Source organism: Peromyscus eremicus, chromosome X (assembly GCF_949786415.1).
Source record: "Peromyscus eremicus chromosome X, PerEre_H2_v1, whole genome shotgun sequence".
NCBI classification, from domain to species: domain Eukaryota; kingdom Metazoa; phylum Chordata; class Mammalia; order Rodentia; family Cricetidae; genus Peromyscus; species Peromyscus eremicus.
In genome coordinates this window covers 114456264-114471532 of record NC_081439.1, presented here as the reverse complement: position 1 = coordinate 114471532, position 15269 = coordinate 114456264, and the positions used below count along the sequence as shown (strand labels likewise).

The following is a 15269-nucleotide window of genomic DNA, read 5'->3' as shown; positions in this document are numbered from 1 at the left end:
AAGCTACTCCTATTCCTAAAATTCAGGAACAGAACATATTTTAATGCATGGTAATGTTCTCATTTAAATGAGCAAATGAGCTCCTAATAGAACATTGAGCAACGTAATAATTATTATTGAACCTGTGCAACACTACTGCACAGTGAATTCAATTACTAAAGTCTTTAACAGTCTCCTGTAGTATTTACCAACTGCTGCAAGATGGAAAACACTCGCCACCTTTATTTATATGGAAGTGAAATACTAGCATAGAAAGAGGTAACATTGGCAGCAAAGTGCAGACTTTACTTTATCATGAGGGCAGTTGTGAATGTGACCTGATGGTAAGTTGTTTCTTCTACATTTAAGAACCAACTGGGCACATTTTTGAATGGATAGGGCATCTTCCAAAAGTGAATCCATGTCACCAACAAAAAAACCCAAGAGTCTTCAAAAGAAAAAGTCTTGAGTGCATATATATTTATTTTGCTCATCCATACTACTTTATTTAACCAGGCGTTTCTGCAATACAGTAATATTAAAAAGGATTAAAAATGATTGGTATAGACAACATCTCCACGGGAATCACAGACACCACTCTATGAGTGTAATGTGATTGAATTCTGTCTACTACAATCACATTAACAACGTCATATAATGCAGGTGTATAACCAGGATGAGAATGGAGAGAATCCAAAGTAAAAAACATACTGGCTTCCACCACACCAGTTCTTCCATCAATAGTGGTAACACAGACCTATGATGGAAAATGAAGGCAATGAGTATGGAGAAGCATAACCCACCACAGATGGCCCTCAACAACCCCTTGGCTCTACTCAGCAGGTCCTTCACTCCATCACTGATTCTCATCCTTGACACACAGGGAATGCCTGGGTACTGTGTTAATACAATGAGTCACCATCCCACATCACTCCTATTAAATCAGAGAAATAAGACAAACATTGGGTGTCTTACGAAACGATGTGCCCTGCAGGCTACCCAACATGGCCTCACACTCTAGCTCTTGTGTGACGAGAAGACATGCCCTTCAGGCTACCCAATATGGCTCCACACTCTTGTCTCCTGTGTGATGACATGATTTTCATGCTACCACATGACCTCACACTCTATCTCCTTTGTGATGAGAAGACATGATCTTCATGCTACACAATGTGACCAAACACTCTACCTCCCTGACTTTACATCTCATTCTCAGGCTGTACTGACCAAGGTCTTATCCACATTTATTAGCAGGCCGAACACTTCAAACCCAGTGCACTCAAAGTTTCCCCACAATGGCCTCACAGCCAAGACGCTTTCTAACTGTTGTCCACAGAACATCCTAACATCAAGTAAAGTGCACAAGCTAGGAGTTAACAATGTGTATATTCTACATTATTTTCCGCTTATTTCCTTTTCAATCAGTGAATTTGTCCACTTTGGCAGGGGATACACTACCAAACATACCAAACAAAATCCTGGGCAAAAAAACTAACCAGGAAGGAAGAACAAGCAGCCACCTGCCCATGACAAGGGCAACATGGAAGCAAATTACCTCATCCGAATTCTGGGAGCTTAAGTGGCTCATGGTGTGGATGTTCATGTTTGAAGTGCCCGGCTTCATGGAATACTCAACCAGCAACAAGTCTCCTTTGCAAGGCATGAATTCTAAAACAGCCAAGAACATTAGAGGTGTAAATATTATGGCACTCAGGTCATGTCACAATACCTAAGACCCTCCATTACCGCAATATGCTGACAAACATTTCCTGAATGCAAAGTAACTTTTTCAAATACTTACACAGACATCTCAAATATCTTCCTACAGGAAGGGATGCTTAAGGCCCTTTAAACACTGGTTCTCCGACAATGGTTTATTCACAGACATGGATAACTAAAAACCGTGTGTCTCAGAGTGAAAGTTACAGCTACGAGTACTGGATTTTCTCATCAAGTGGTCATTTTGAGATCTCTTTTGGGGATGGAAGCCAGGAACACAGTAGGATCACATGTGTCAACCTTGGTACCTAGGCTAGGGACAAAATATGAGAGCCTATGGGATGAATATTCTGGAAAGAGGACACAAAAGAAAGAGGCCTGTCTGCACCTTTGCTTTGAAATGGTGGATGTATGTTCCAGATAAATCTCTTATACTTGTGTGATGCTATCACTGATGATATTTTGCATGTATCCTGATGCAGTGGCAGAAAGATTATGACCTCAGCACTCAGAAGAGTCAGGGATGGGTTTGCTAAGGTCATGGACAATTCTCAGATGCATAGTGAGTTTCAGGTAACTTAGAGGAACCCTGTATGAGAAATCAAAACAGCCAAATGAATCAATTGAGTAGTGAAAACCACATGGATGCATGATGATGGCATTGGGAGGACAGGACCGCTATGTGATATTTAAAATATTGCCCACTTTCCCCATTTTTATGGTACCTCACTTTCAATTTCAAGGACACTTCCCACACTCTTGCTCTTTGCTTTTAAAACTATAAATCTTACCTCCAGAAAAGAGATGGACAGGGAAAGATGTTTCCTTGTCGATATAGATGCTGTCCTGTGTGACGGAGCTGACACACTTAATACAAAGTTCTCTGTCAAGGTCTGATTGCTCAGTACCATCCACAGGGTTAGTCACAGTTTTCACCTATAAGAGAAGGAGACAGTGGTTGAAGAAAAAATAAAAATTACAGGCAGGAGATTGTACACTTACCAAGGATTCCCCATGAAAACAACAGCATTTTAACGAGTTGACCTAACAGAGTTGTAAGGGTGCTTGCAGGACACAGGACTCCTTGTCAGAGACCTGGACTTTATTAGTCATGCCAAAATAGCACTCCTGTGGCAGAAATCTTTTAAGCAAAGGTTCTCAAACCTAGACCATACATTACTGATCCACCATGGATCTGAGATGATGACATCAATTGTGTCTGTGCTTGCTCCATGGATTGGCAAGTGCCTTGCAACTGTGAATTTCACACCTATGTTTAATGTTCTCACAAACTCACCTTCTGACCTTAGAAAGACAGTGCTCTTGCTTTCCAGGAACTCAACATCCAATAGTGTAAAATATACTTCTAAGCACGCTATAGCCATGGCTATAACTCAAATTAGAAAAGAATTTCATACATTTGCACAGGAAAAAAAAATTAGACCGAGTGACATTGGTGGTGTAATTGGAGAAATGGACTTTGCGGGGTATGCGTAGGAAGAGAAATGGGTTACCTGGGAGATGGGAGTGGAGTAGAATAAAGTTGACAGAGACAAGATTAAGCAGCACAATTTTGGAGAACAAGGAGGGAGAGCATGTTATTCCCTATCTGGGCCTGGGTACAGAAGCAGGAGATGAAGTGGAAGAAATAACCCCCATCACAAGACATTGCAAAGACAAGGCATGCCAGGGCTCCATTCACCTAAGTGTGGAAGAATACTACTATTCTGGCTTATTGAGGATTATGATTCTTACTGGAGGTAGTTTCCCTTTGAACATTTCTTCATTAAACAATGTACATTCTCTATACAAAAAATATAATAGCCACATGAGCACAAAGCAGAAAACCATCTCCCACAAACCATACTGGATAATTTCACTGTCCAGAACAAGTGACTGGTTACCAGTTTTAAAATCAAAACTGAATATTGTGCATGCTATCAAAATATCACATAAAGACACAGCAAAAGGTGGCAGAAAGGGCCATCTGGAATCACAATGGGTACATGCATAATAATTAGTGAGCTGTGTTTCTCATCGTGTGATACTTTGGATGCAATCATCATGCTGGTTATTGTACTCAGAGCTGTGATGAAACTGGAGCCCCTGATGTCAAAGGCTGTTGCATGTCTTTTCAAAACCTAACTAATCGCTGTTGCCACCTGCCACTCGGTGTATGACCAGTTATCAAGACAGATGGGTGGTCCTTTCTCCAGGATCCTTTGCACTGAGGAGTGAAGAACTTGGCTCCTGTCTGAGAAATACCATTAACAATCATAGCAAAGAACACAGATAAATTCTTAGACTTGTAAAGAAAAATCCTAAGATACTGTTGGTACCCACAACCAAATGGAGTAGAGTGGATGGTACAATTCATGGTATAGGACCACTTGGAAGCCAGTTATAAAGCAAGGTGTGCATCCTCTAGCACCCTTATATTAAATTCAGATGACTTGAATGTTTACATGCCAATATGTGTATAGATCCCTGAAAGAAATAGGAGTGAATATAGACAGTAGATGAGGCCTGTAATTCCAGCACGTGGAGTCAGAGACTAGGAGGATGGCTGCAAGATTGAGGCTAGCCAAGGGATCACAGTCAATTTGAGGATATGTGATAGAGAGAAGAAGACTTTGTTACATAAAACTTAAATGAGCAAATAGGTAAGCAAAAATCATTTATCAGGTGGTTTGTTTGTTTAAAACAAGGCCTTATATTGTATTCCTGGATGACCTGAACATATTATGTAAGCCAGTCGAACTTTGAACTCAGAGACATTCCATCTGCATCTGCCTCTCAAATATTAGGGCAAACCCATTAAACTCACTCTATGTCTACATTAATGTCTGTCTTAATCCAAGGGAGAAATCAAAATTGCACTAGGTTAAGAGACTCTGAGTGAATTCAGGCATACCTTGATTGCTTTTTGGATATGAGTTGTTTCGTTTTCTTCCATTAGAGCAATGACACTTGCCCCAATGTTCAGTGGGACATTGCCACACAACATGTCAGTATTGAAAAAGATAGATTCATTAATCCAGGCATAGTCGGTACAGAGATAGGTCACAATTCCTCTGAGAGACTTCAAATTGGAGTTATCTATGACACAGATAAACAAAGGGCACAATGGTTCATATCAAATGCAAACAGTCTCTACACAGAAGTCCTACTCTGAGCACCTGTGTAGATGTGAGCACATATCATCACTTCTCTGACCATAACAACCATTCCTGGGCCCTAAGATTGTGACTACTGAATGGCACCTCCATGGCATCTGTGGGTGGCCTGTCCCAGTAAGCCTCTTTAAACTCCCATTATTAGTGGTATATGCCTGCCTCAGCAGCAGCAGCAAATGCATAGCCATGGCTCTAAATTCAGACCAAGCATTAAAGATATGTCCAGAAGTAAGGACATGTTTCCAAATTGTCTTTTATTCTTCATGAGCATAATGGGTAAGTAATGTTTTGGGATCTGGCTCCAGTATCCTGCTGGGACAACCGGCCACCTTCCTTCGTGGTACCCTGCTTATGACTGACTGCCTCCTGGCTTCAGAGACATGTGTGCATGGGGAATAAGGCCAAATTCAGTCTCCAAGTGAGATGTTCCCCTTTTCTGGGGAATACACAAAGGCGTCTTGCAAGGGGAAAGGCAGAGACAGTACAGCCCGCTAAGACTTGTGTCACGTGTTCTTTGAGTTGGTCTACACACCCTCCTGCTTTGGCCCACCAAGGGAGCTTGGGGCACAGTTCAGTGTTGGCCTAACTCTTGGGAACTCAGGGACACTCTCATGCTCAATAGCCACTCAGGATGGCCGCAGGCCCTTCTCTGCTATCCCTGTCCCACTGCACCTCATGGTGGAGAGAGACCCTTTTTGAGGAGTCTCTTGAATGACAGATAAAGGGACTCTAAGAGGCATACCTGCAGGTTTTTCCTGTGGTGTCTCTTCAGACTCTGTCTTCCACTGAAAGATGACAGAAATCCTCCATAGAAGGTTCATCATGGTGGTGTCACTATTGGCCTGGGCAACACTGAGGGTTACAGTGAATCACCAGGCCTGCTTTTCTGACTCTCAGGACCTGTGCAATGGTAGTGATTAGCTAAAGGGCAGTCCTCAGGAGAGCCAGGGACAGGGTACTGGCCTGGCTGCTGGCAGCTTCCCTTCAAGCTCCCTCTCCAGGAAGAGTCCACCTCTTTCCACTGCCCAGCCAATGAAAGCCAATGGGATGCTTACATCACTGCCAATGAGAGGCCCTGGGTGCAGGCATTTGGCCCTGCTCACCCATTGTGAGTGCATCAATAGGAAGGTCTTTGGGGGGGCCCAACAACCTATTCTTAATTATAAATGTCCAACCTTAGCTTGGCTTGTTTCTACCCATCTTTTCTTAACTGAACCTATCCTATTTACCTTTCGGCCTTAGGCTTTTTTTCCTTACTTTTGTGTATCTTACTTTTGCTCTAGCCTCTAGCATCCTTCCCCCTCTCTCGTTCCTAAACCTAGGGATGTAAAAAGAGTCTTGACCACTGTCAGAGCAGTCTCCCTACAGATAGCAAAGGCTTCCACCCATCGGGAGAAGGTGTTCACAAACACTAACAGTACTTATACTCCATGTGAGGAGTTTTCTTCTTTGTAAAGTCAATTTCCCATTGTTCACCGGGGGCAAGTCAGTTCAGACGAACAGCAGGAACTCCTTTTACCCCTTGCTTTGGGTTGACCTGTGTGCAGGAGAGACATTGAGAGGCTGAGAGACATTGAGAGAGGTGGCCACCTCTCAGAGCTGAGGAGCTGGCGAGGGATCTATAAATAGGAAAAGTAGTGGGCAAGACAGAAAGGGGCTCCATAGGCATCTCTACTGTCTGTCAGGCTACCTGGTCTGCCTTACAGTTTCCTTGAGCTTCAGGTGTGCTGCCATTTGATGCCCCTTGTCATGGATAACAGCTACCTACGTAGGGAGCCAGACTGCTTTAAGGACAGCTAGAATTTCCTCTCTGTTTTAGAGTTTTTCTTCCAGCAGTTAATATCTGTGGTGATATTTTGTTGGTGCCCTAACAAATAAAGCTTGCCTGAAGATCAGAGTGTGGAGCTAGCCACTAGTTAACCACAGAGGCCAGGCAGTGGTGGCACACATCTTTAATCCCAGCACTAGGGAGGAGGAAACAGGAAGTGATATGGCTGGGCAGAGCGAAGAATATAAGGCAGGTGGAGACAGGAACTTGCCCCCCTCCACCTTCAGGCTGAGGAATTGGCAAGGTAAGAGGTGGCTATAGCTTGCTCCTTTGTCTCTCTGATCTTTCAGCAGTTACCCCAATATCTGGCTCTGGGTTTTTATTATTAAGATCAATTAGGATTCATGCTATACACCTCTCCTATATAAATCATAACATGGACATGAAAGGTAGCAAAAACATACCTGCGGTCTGTATAAATGTTCACTTTCCCCAGCGTAGGGTCTGAGTGAGACCCATCAGCTCTGCGTTTTGGTCTGATGTGCCCTGTGGCAAGGCTTGTGCCCATATGGTGTCCCATTGGTTAGTTACTGCTGCTCCAGTACTCCTGACTCCATTAATGACTAGGCTGCTTCCATCAGTAAAGAGATCAGCCTCTGCCTCAGACAGGGGACTGTCCTGGAGGTCTGGAAAACTGGCCTGAGAAATTTCCAGCAAGTCTTCATAGTTATGGAGTAGGACCTCAGGGTCATCATCAGACATCAATGTCACAGGGTAGAGATTGTGCACAGCAGCAACTGTGAGATGGAGCAACAGACCCTGATACTGGCATTTGACACCCACTAGCCATTTGCCCCTCTTAAGAGGGTTTCCACAGCATGTGGAGCCCTTAAAGTCAGGACCTGGACCAGGGTGAGTTTGTCAGCTTCTCTTCCTGGTATAGTGGTTTGGGCTATGGCACACAAACAGGATGGCCGACTGGAGACCACCAGGGTTTTAGGGTCTGAGTCAAAATGCCCTTTGCAATGCTCTGAGTCTCATGACTGAGAAGGTGAAACAGTTTAGTGACATCTGGTCGGGCCAAAGCAGGGGCTTAGGTTGGAGCCTGCTTTAGTTCCCAGAAAGCTTGTTCCTCTGTTTCAGTCCACTTCCAAGAATCATCTCCCACAGTAGGAAAATAAAGGGGCTGGGCTATTTCAGCAAAAGCAGGAACCCAGAGCCTACAATATACAGACTCCCCCAGGATTTTGCATGCCTGTTTCTTGCTTTAGGAGTGGTGGTCCTGAGGATAGCTTCCTTCTGGGAAGCCACTGAGAGTTCTCCTACCTAGAGCAAATTTGTATCCAAGATACAAGACCTCTGTTTGTAAGTTGAGCCTTTTTCAGAGAGACACCTTTGGTCTTTCGAACGTGTAGTGGTGTTGGCTGCTGCCAGTAGATCATCTACGTACTGTAGCAGAGTTGAATGAGGATTGAATTAAGGATTTTTGTATTCCATCTACAAAAGTCATAGGGGAACTTTTGAACTTTTTGGGTAGTCCTGTTCAGTTTAGCTGGCTAGTCTCAATGGGCATTGGATCATTCCATTCAAAGGCAAATATGGGCTGGCTCACTGGTGCCAGGGGAATGGAAAAGAAAGTATCCTTAAGGTCCAGGACTGTGTAGACCTGGACAGGGAGCCACAGGTATGATTAAGGACTATCACCGCACACTTATAATAACAGTTTACCTGAGCCACAAACAGATGACTCATTCTTTCATGGTGGTCCCAGACTGCCCTTTCGACCTTCTAGGCAGAGATCTGCTTTGAAAATTAGGCACCAACATTGCCTTTACTCCTCAAGAAACTAAAATTTCCTGTGCAGCTGCCTACCAACTCAGATAAACTACCCCTCTCTCTGAATAATATTTCCCAACTTTCCAGACTCCAAAGCAGAAATAAATCCTGATCCAGTACTTGCAATAACAGTTTCTCAAAGTATGGGCAGAGAAAAATCATCCATGCTTGGAAGAGCACCGCCCACCACTCCTGGGAAGAATCATGACTACAGCCACACCTATAAGGATCCAGCAATATCCCATTAACCAAAAGGCTAGACTGGGAATTGCTCCTTGTATCAAGAGGCTGTTAGATGCTAACATTCTCACCCCATGCCAGCTGGCTTGGAATATGCCTTTCCTCCCTGTCCATAAACCAGGGACCTCAGATAATTAAGACAGTTCAGGATCTCTGGGAGGTAAATAAATGGACTGAAATCATTCATCCTACTGTTCTAAATCCTTACACTTTGCTCAGTCTCCTACTGCCAGAGGACCAGGTTTTTAAAAACCCAGTAAGTCCAGTTACCAATGAAAACAGCTCTGCCCCAGCATCTACAAAAAATTTAGCTGTGTGGCCTCCTATTGTCGCAGTAACCAAGGGCTCTTAGAGTCTGAAGAGTGTAGAGCCCTGGTCCCTTCATCCTGATTCACTATCCATCTCAGTTGTGGTTGGAGGATCATTGCTTTCCAGACAACTTGATTCCATCTGGAATGAACTACGACCTAAATGATGGGCACATCTGTGAGGGAACTTTTATTAATTAAATCATCTGAAGTGTAAAGACCCACTAGTAATCTGGATATTTGAAGTGGGAAGATATATCTTTAATCCAGACTTTTGGAGTGAGAAGAGCCGCCTTTAATCTGGACCACACCTTCCGCTGGCAGTCTATATAAAATACATGGAGGAAGGAAGCTTGCTCTCTTTGCCTGCTTGCTCTTGCTCTTAATAGCAAGTCCATTCTTTCGCTGGCATTAGAGCCCACTACTCCGGGATTCTGGTATATACTGAAGACCAGCTGAGACATCCAGCCTCATGGACTGAACAACCACTGGCTTCTTGGACTTCCATTGGTAGATAGCCATTGTTGGACTAGCTGGACCACAGCCTGTAAGCCATTCTAATAAATCATATATATATATATACATACATATATCATATATATACATGAATATATGTATATGTATATCCCCATAAGTTCTGATCCTCTAGAGAACCATGATTAATGCCGATTTTGGTACCAGAAGAGGTTTTAGAGCCACAGAAATATAAGGATTATTTTGTTGTTGTTGTTTTTTGACAGGGTTTCTCTGTGTAGGTTTTAGTGCCGGTCTTGGATCTCACTCTGTAGACCAGGCTGGCCTCGAACTCACAGAGTTCCTCCTGGCTCTGCCTCTTGAGTACTGAGATTAAAGGCATGTGCCACTGCCACCTGGCATAATTTTTTAAGCATATGGCATAGGTTTTCCAATTTGTCAACACCTGTAGTCACTGAAGCCTCTCCTGGAAGCTCAGAGAGTTCTGAAAGCCCATGGTGTGACTTAAGGAAACAAATGCATTTCATTATTCTGATTCACCAGCTGTGAGCAGAAACAGATTTGGTGACTCTACAGAAAATGTTTGACAATTTGTGGAAAAACAAGGAAAATGATGATACTGGTTGGTTGGTCCTACCATTTCTGGATAAATTGACAAAGGAAAAGCCTGGGATCCATGATCAAATTAAACAACTTGGAGCATCTTAGAATATGTTCAAGGGCAACAATAAAATTAGTGGTAAAATTGACTGGCTTCAGATGTGCATAAATAGTCTAAAGACTTCTGTTTTGTTTTAATTGAAAGTAGATTCATCTCTCATACAATTCATCCCAACCAGTTTCCCTTCCCTCCTCTTCTCCCAGGTCCCCACAACCTCCCCTTCTCCCAGATGCTAATCCCCCTCCGTTTCCATTCAGAAAGGAGCAGGCCTCCCAGAGACCACAACCAATCATGACAAGATACAGTAAGCCAAGGCAAAAGCTTTCATGGAGGCTGAAGAGTCCCAAGAGCAGACAAAAGAGTCAGAGATCAACCTACTCCCACTGTTAGAAGTCCCACAAGAACACCAAGCTAACAGCCATAACATGTACACAAAAGACCTGGCTCAGACCCGTGCAGGTCCGGTGCTTGTCACTTCAGTCTCTGTGAGCACATGTGAGCCCAGCATAGTTGATTCAGTAGGCCATGTTCTCCTGGTGTCCTCCAGCCCCTCTGACTCCTACAGTCTTTCCTTGCCCTCCTCTACCGGGTTTCTTGAGCTCCCAGGGAAGGGACCCAATGGAGACCTCCAATTTAGAATCCATACTTCTGGTTCTGGGTCTCTGCACATGATCCCATCTGCTGCTGGAGGAAGTGTCTCCGGTGAGTATAGCAGAATATCATTGAGAATCATTTCATTGATTTTATTTATTTTCTTTTCTAAATGAATGAATGAATGAATGAATGAATGAATGAATTCGTTTAGCCTGTCATGTCTGGTTCTATCCTAGGTCTCTGGGCTATCCAGGCATTGTTGGGCATGGGCTCCTGCTCATGACATGGACCTCGAGTTAAACCAGACATTAATTGACCACTCCCACAAGCTCTGCACCATCATTCCCCCTCCCCCCTCCCCCCTCCCCCTGCACATCTTGCAGGCAGATTGTAGGTTGAAGGTTTTGTGGCTGGGTTGTTGTCCACGTTTCTCTTTCAGTGGCCTGAAAAGCACCTTCCCACACCAGAGACTAGACCATAGGTGTAATGGCTCCATGCAGGTGCCAGCTCAACCTCTCTACATTCAATGAGCTGTGTGGATATTGTCCTCGGTAATAAGGCCACCCTGCTATCTGTTTTTGGAGGGTGACCTTCTGTCCTAGCATGAGCCTGGGTTGTTTGGGGATTTCCACAGAACCCCGTCAGCCAAAAAACTTGACTGAACGCAATCCCAGCTCCTTACTGGAAGCCTTGCCTGGCTACAAAAGATGTCCAGTTCAGATTCTGTATCCTCCATTACTAGGGGTCCTCACTAGGGTCACCCTCATAGATTTCAGGAAGTTTCCACTGCACTAGGTTTCCACACTACCCACCAAGTTCCCTCCAATTCCAGCTGCCTCTCCCTGCAATCTCTCTCTCCATATACCCCCAACCAGATTCCTCCTGTTCCCCTCCCCACCAGCAAACTCTACTCTATTTCCCTGTCCCAGGGGATCCATGCAACTCTTATAAAGCAAAGCATTTAACTGGGGCTCGCTTACAGTTTCAGAGGCTCAGTCCACTATCATTGTGGCAGGGAGCATGGCAGCATGCAGGCACACATGGCAGTTTAAGTTATTGTTAGACACAATTTAAGGGTTTTTTAAAGTAAATTTTATAAATCGAAGAATATTTTCTTTCCCTCAAATTGGATTGATATTTTACTAAACACAAAAAGAGGGAATACATGGAAAATGGGGTTCTTCAATTTTTTCCTTCAAAAACAAAAAAAAAAAAGAAGCTCAGTACGGTGACACACACCTGTAGTACAAGGTATCTAGAAGGCTGAGATGTGAAGATCACTTGAGCCCTGGAGTTCAAGACTGGTTTGGGAAACATGGTTAGAATCTGTCTCAAAAAACGAGACAAAACAGAAAAACCTATAACATAATACAATGCCCAATTTAAAATTCCATAATAGTACGTTTGTACCTGTTATGAGTGATTAAAAAATATGTGAAAGCCAAAACTTAAATACTCTTTATTGATGATAAAATGATTTGACAGTGTTATAGAAAAAATTCACTTTTACAATAAAAGAGTTGAAACCTTGCTACAGAGGAACGGCTGCCAGTCACATGCCTTCTTATATTTTATTTGGACAGTACAATAATAGATTTAAAAAGCTTTTGAGAATTTGCAATCTTTTGCTGCTGCCTTTTCATGAAGAGACACATAAACATGTTCAATTTTGAGATAAGTATTATACATATAGTACATACACATAAATACTATACATATATCAGCAAATCAAAATTAAAAATCACAGGTACTTTGGAGGCTGAGCTGTGAGCATCACTTGAGCTCAGAAATAGGAGACTAGTCTGGGTCACATGGTAAGATCACGTCTCCAAAATAAAAGGAAGCAATATGCTGATGGCAAAACAATGAAACTAATCTTTATTCACAAAAGTGAATTCACACTGCTGGAGAGAAAAACCTCACTAATTAACAACAAAAGAGTTAAACCCTGGAAACACCAGAATAGGTGCTAGCTATGTGCCTGTTTTCATTTTATTTAAACTTGAATTTCCACCATAAAAACATGCTTTTTCATCTAACATTAGAAATATATTGTTCCACACAGGTCCAAGATTTCTTCAAAGAATCATGAAAATAGTATGGATTGAAGAGACTTTCGAATATTTGCAATCTCTTGCTGCTGCTGTCTCATAGAAGGAGAAAATAAACACGATGAATTTTTAGTTGTTATGCATAGTTTAGTAAATAAAATACTTCAGCGCTTCTGCTAAATTTTATATAATATAATAAAATTATATAAAATAAAATTTATAAAATAAAATTTTTATTTTATAAAATAAAAATATACAAAATAAAATATATATATATAAAACTTCAAGATTAAAATATAACTTACAGTTTCCATCCTGTATTTCTTTTGATACTCAGCTATTTCTTTTTTAAGTTCATCAAATGAAGCAGTCGATTGAACATTATTATTCTTATTCTCAATGTTCTTCAAAATCTAAAACACGAAAGGCAAGTTCACTTATAATGTATAGTGTTTCATCTTAGATTCTAAATTGTGTAATTCATTTTCACAAGTGAGAATTTATTAATACTCATCAATGGTTATTATTAATTCCGTTTTTCAAAACATTGTAAATTAGAAATGAATAATAATAATACAGAACAAAGTAAAATACATCAGACATGAATCAAATGTTGTTAAAGAGGCTAAATTAGCATACTTTTCCCCCAAAGAGTGGTTTAATGAACTGTTAAGGTCAAGATGAAGCAAAAACAAACAAATAACCAACAAAAATGCTGTGCAGTTTCACATGATTCCTAGGTATCTGGAGGCTCAAGAAGGAGAACAGAGATCTAGAAGTAAGCCTGAGCAACACAGTGGGACCTGTTTCAAAGAAAAGCAAAGGCAAAAGATATAGGATTAAGACTACAAGGTCCCATCAGTATGATAATTTTGAAATTTTCTAGTATGTTTCCAAATGTCAGGTTATATTTTATTTGGACTAGTGGTAAATGTGACATGAATTCACTAAGGGAAGAAAATGATCTGTACTGTGGAGATCTTTTTAATTTACATAAACTAAAAATTACATTTTTAATCTGTATATGGTGGTGCATAACCTTAATCCAAGCACTTGAGGGCCAAGGCAGGTGGATCTCTGTGAATTCAAGGCTTGTCTGGCCTACATAGCAAACCCCAGGCCTGATAAGGCTGTATAGTGAGACCTGTCTCAAAAATATCACGTTTCATCATTCAGGGATTTTTATACTTAAAAACTTCATATATATACAGCATTTTTTTAAGGCAGAGTCTCACTCTGTAGCTCAGTCAAGCCTCAAATTTGATATCCTCCTATCCTACCCTCCCTAATACTAGCATTATAGGCATGTACCATCACATCCAGCCAGAAGAAATAAATTTTAAACCTTTACTATCCACTCAATAAACTATTATTCCACTTCCTATTGTCCCCAAAAGTACTTAATGTAGTAATAATAATAACAATAACAATAGTAATAGGAGATTGCTTCGTTTTTCTTCAATGAGGAAAAACATAAACAACAGTACAAATAAGTTAAAATACAAATAGAAATGCAGCTTTCTGTATATACAGAGTATAGATTGATTGGTAAATGATTTTACTTTAGCTGGCAAATGAACAAGACATCAATAGATAAGGAGGAATTAAACATATTGGAGAAAAACACTCCCAAAGCACAGGAGTACAGTCTGTAGGGTCAGACAAAGCAGTTGTGTAGAGGTGGGAATAGTAGGTACATGTAGTAAATGGTGCTTAAAACGAGACTCAGTCATGGGGAATCTAAATAGCTAGAATGTATTTAAGAAATTTATAAAAACTGAGAAATGACTGATGGATGTGCAGGAAGAAAGAGATGTTGTAGAAAGACAACCTGACACACCTATGAAGGATGGACTGAAGAACAGAAATCAGTTAAGAGTTTTCACAGTACAAAGATGATAAGGTTTACTAGCAGAAAGAATGAACTAAGGTTAATAGCGATAGGAAAGATTTGACGAAATGATGAGCCACTGCACAGAAGCTCAATTTGAGAACCTAAAAGATATGGAAGAGTTAAACATTACACTAATGTTCCTAATGGTAAATGAGGACATTTAGTGATGATACTATTTAGGCGAAAGCTTGATTAGTGCTTTATCAAATATTGATACCAATCAAAAAACTGTTCCTAGGGAACATTAGGGAAAGCTGACAAGTCCTCTGCCTGAAAACACTTAAAATAACTTTTGTTTTCATGAAAGATATTTTAAAAAATTTAAAAACATACCTTTTAAAATCCTTTTAAAACTATTTAATACTGAGACCCATGTTTGGTAATATGCTTATGTATAAACAGGCAACTGTCAATCTAAAAATCTCCTCAACAGTCTAGTACTTTCTGGTTATCTCTAATGATTACAAAGTAGCATTACAGTCATTTTTGGTCAGTGTAACAGTTCCAGAACTGAGGAGGTCAGAAAGCACTTCTACAATACATTTGAAAACAAAAAGTCCACAATTTCA

The 15269-nt window shown here is 41.3% G+C and overlaps 1 protein-coding gene across 1 annotated transcript; it reads right to left on the bottom strand.

The window, feature by feature from the left end:
* Positions 1-517: 517 nt before the first annotated feature.
* On the bottom strand, positions 518-5698 carry LOC131900204 (cancer/testis antigen 55-like). Its single transcript, XM_059251554.1, has 5 exons — positions 5617-5698; positions 4613-4797; positions 2490-2634; positions 1535-1647; positions 518-736 (listed from the first exon to the last, which is right to left on the bottom strand). Exons 1-5 carry the CDS (start codon positions 5696-5698, stop codon positions 518-520), a joined length of 744 nt encoding a protein of 247 aa, XP_059107537.1.
* Positions 5699-15269: the final 9571 nt, after the last annotated feature.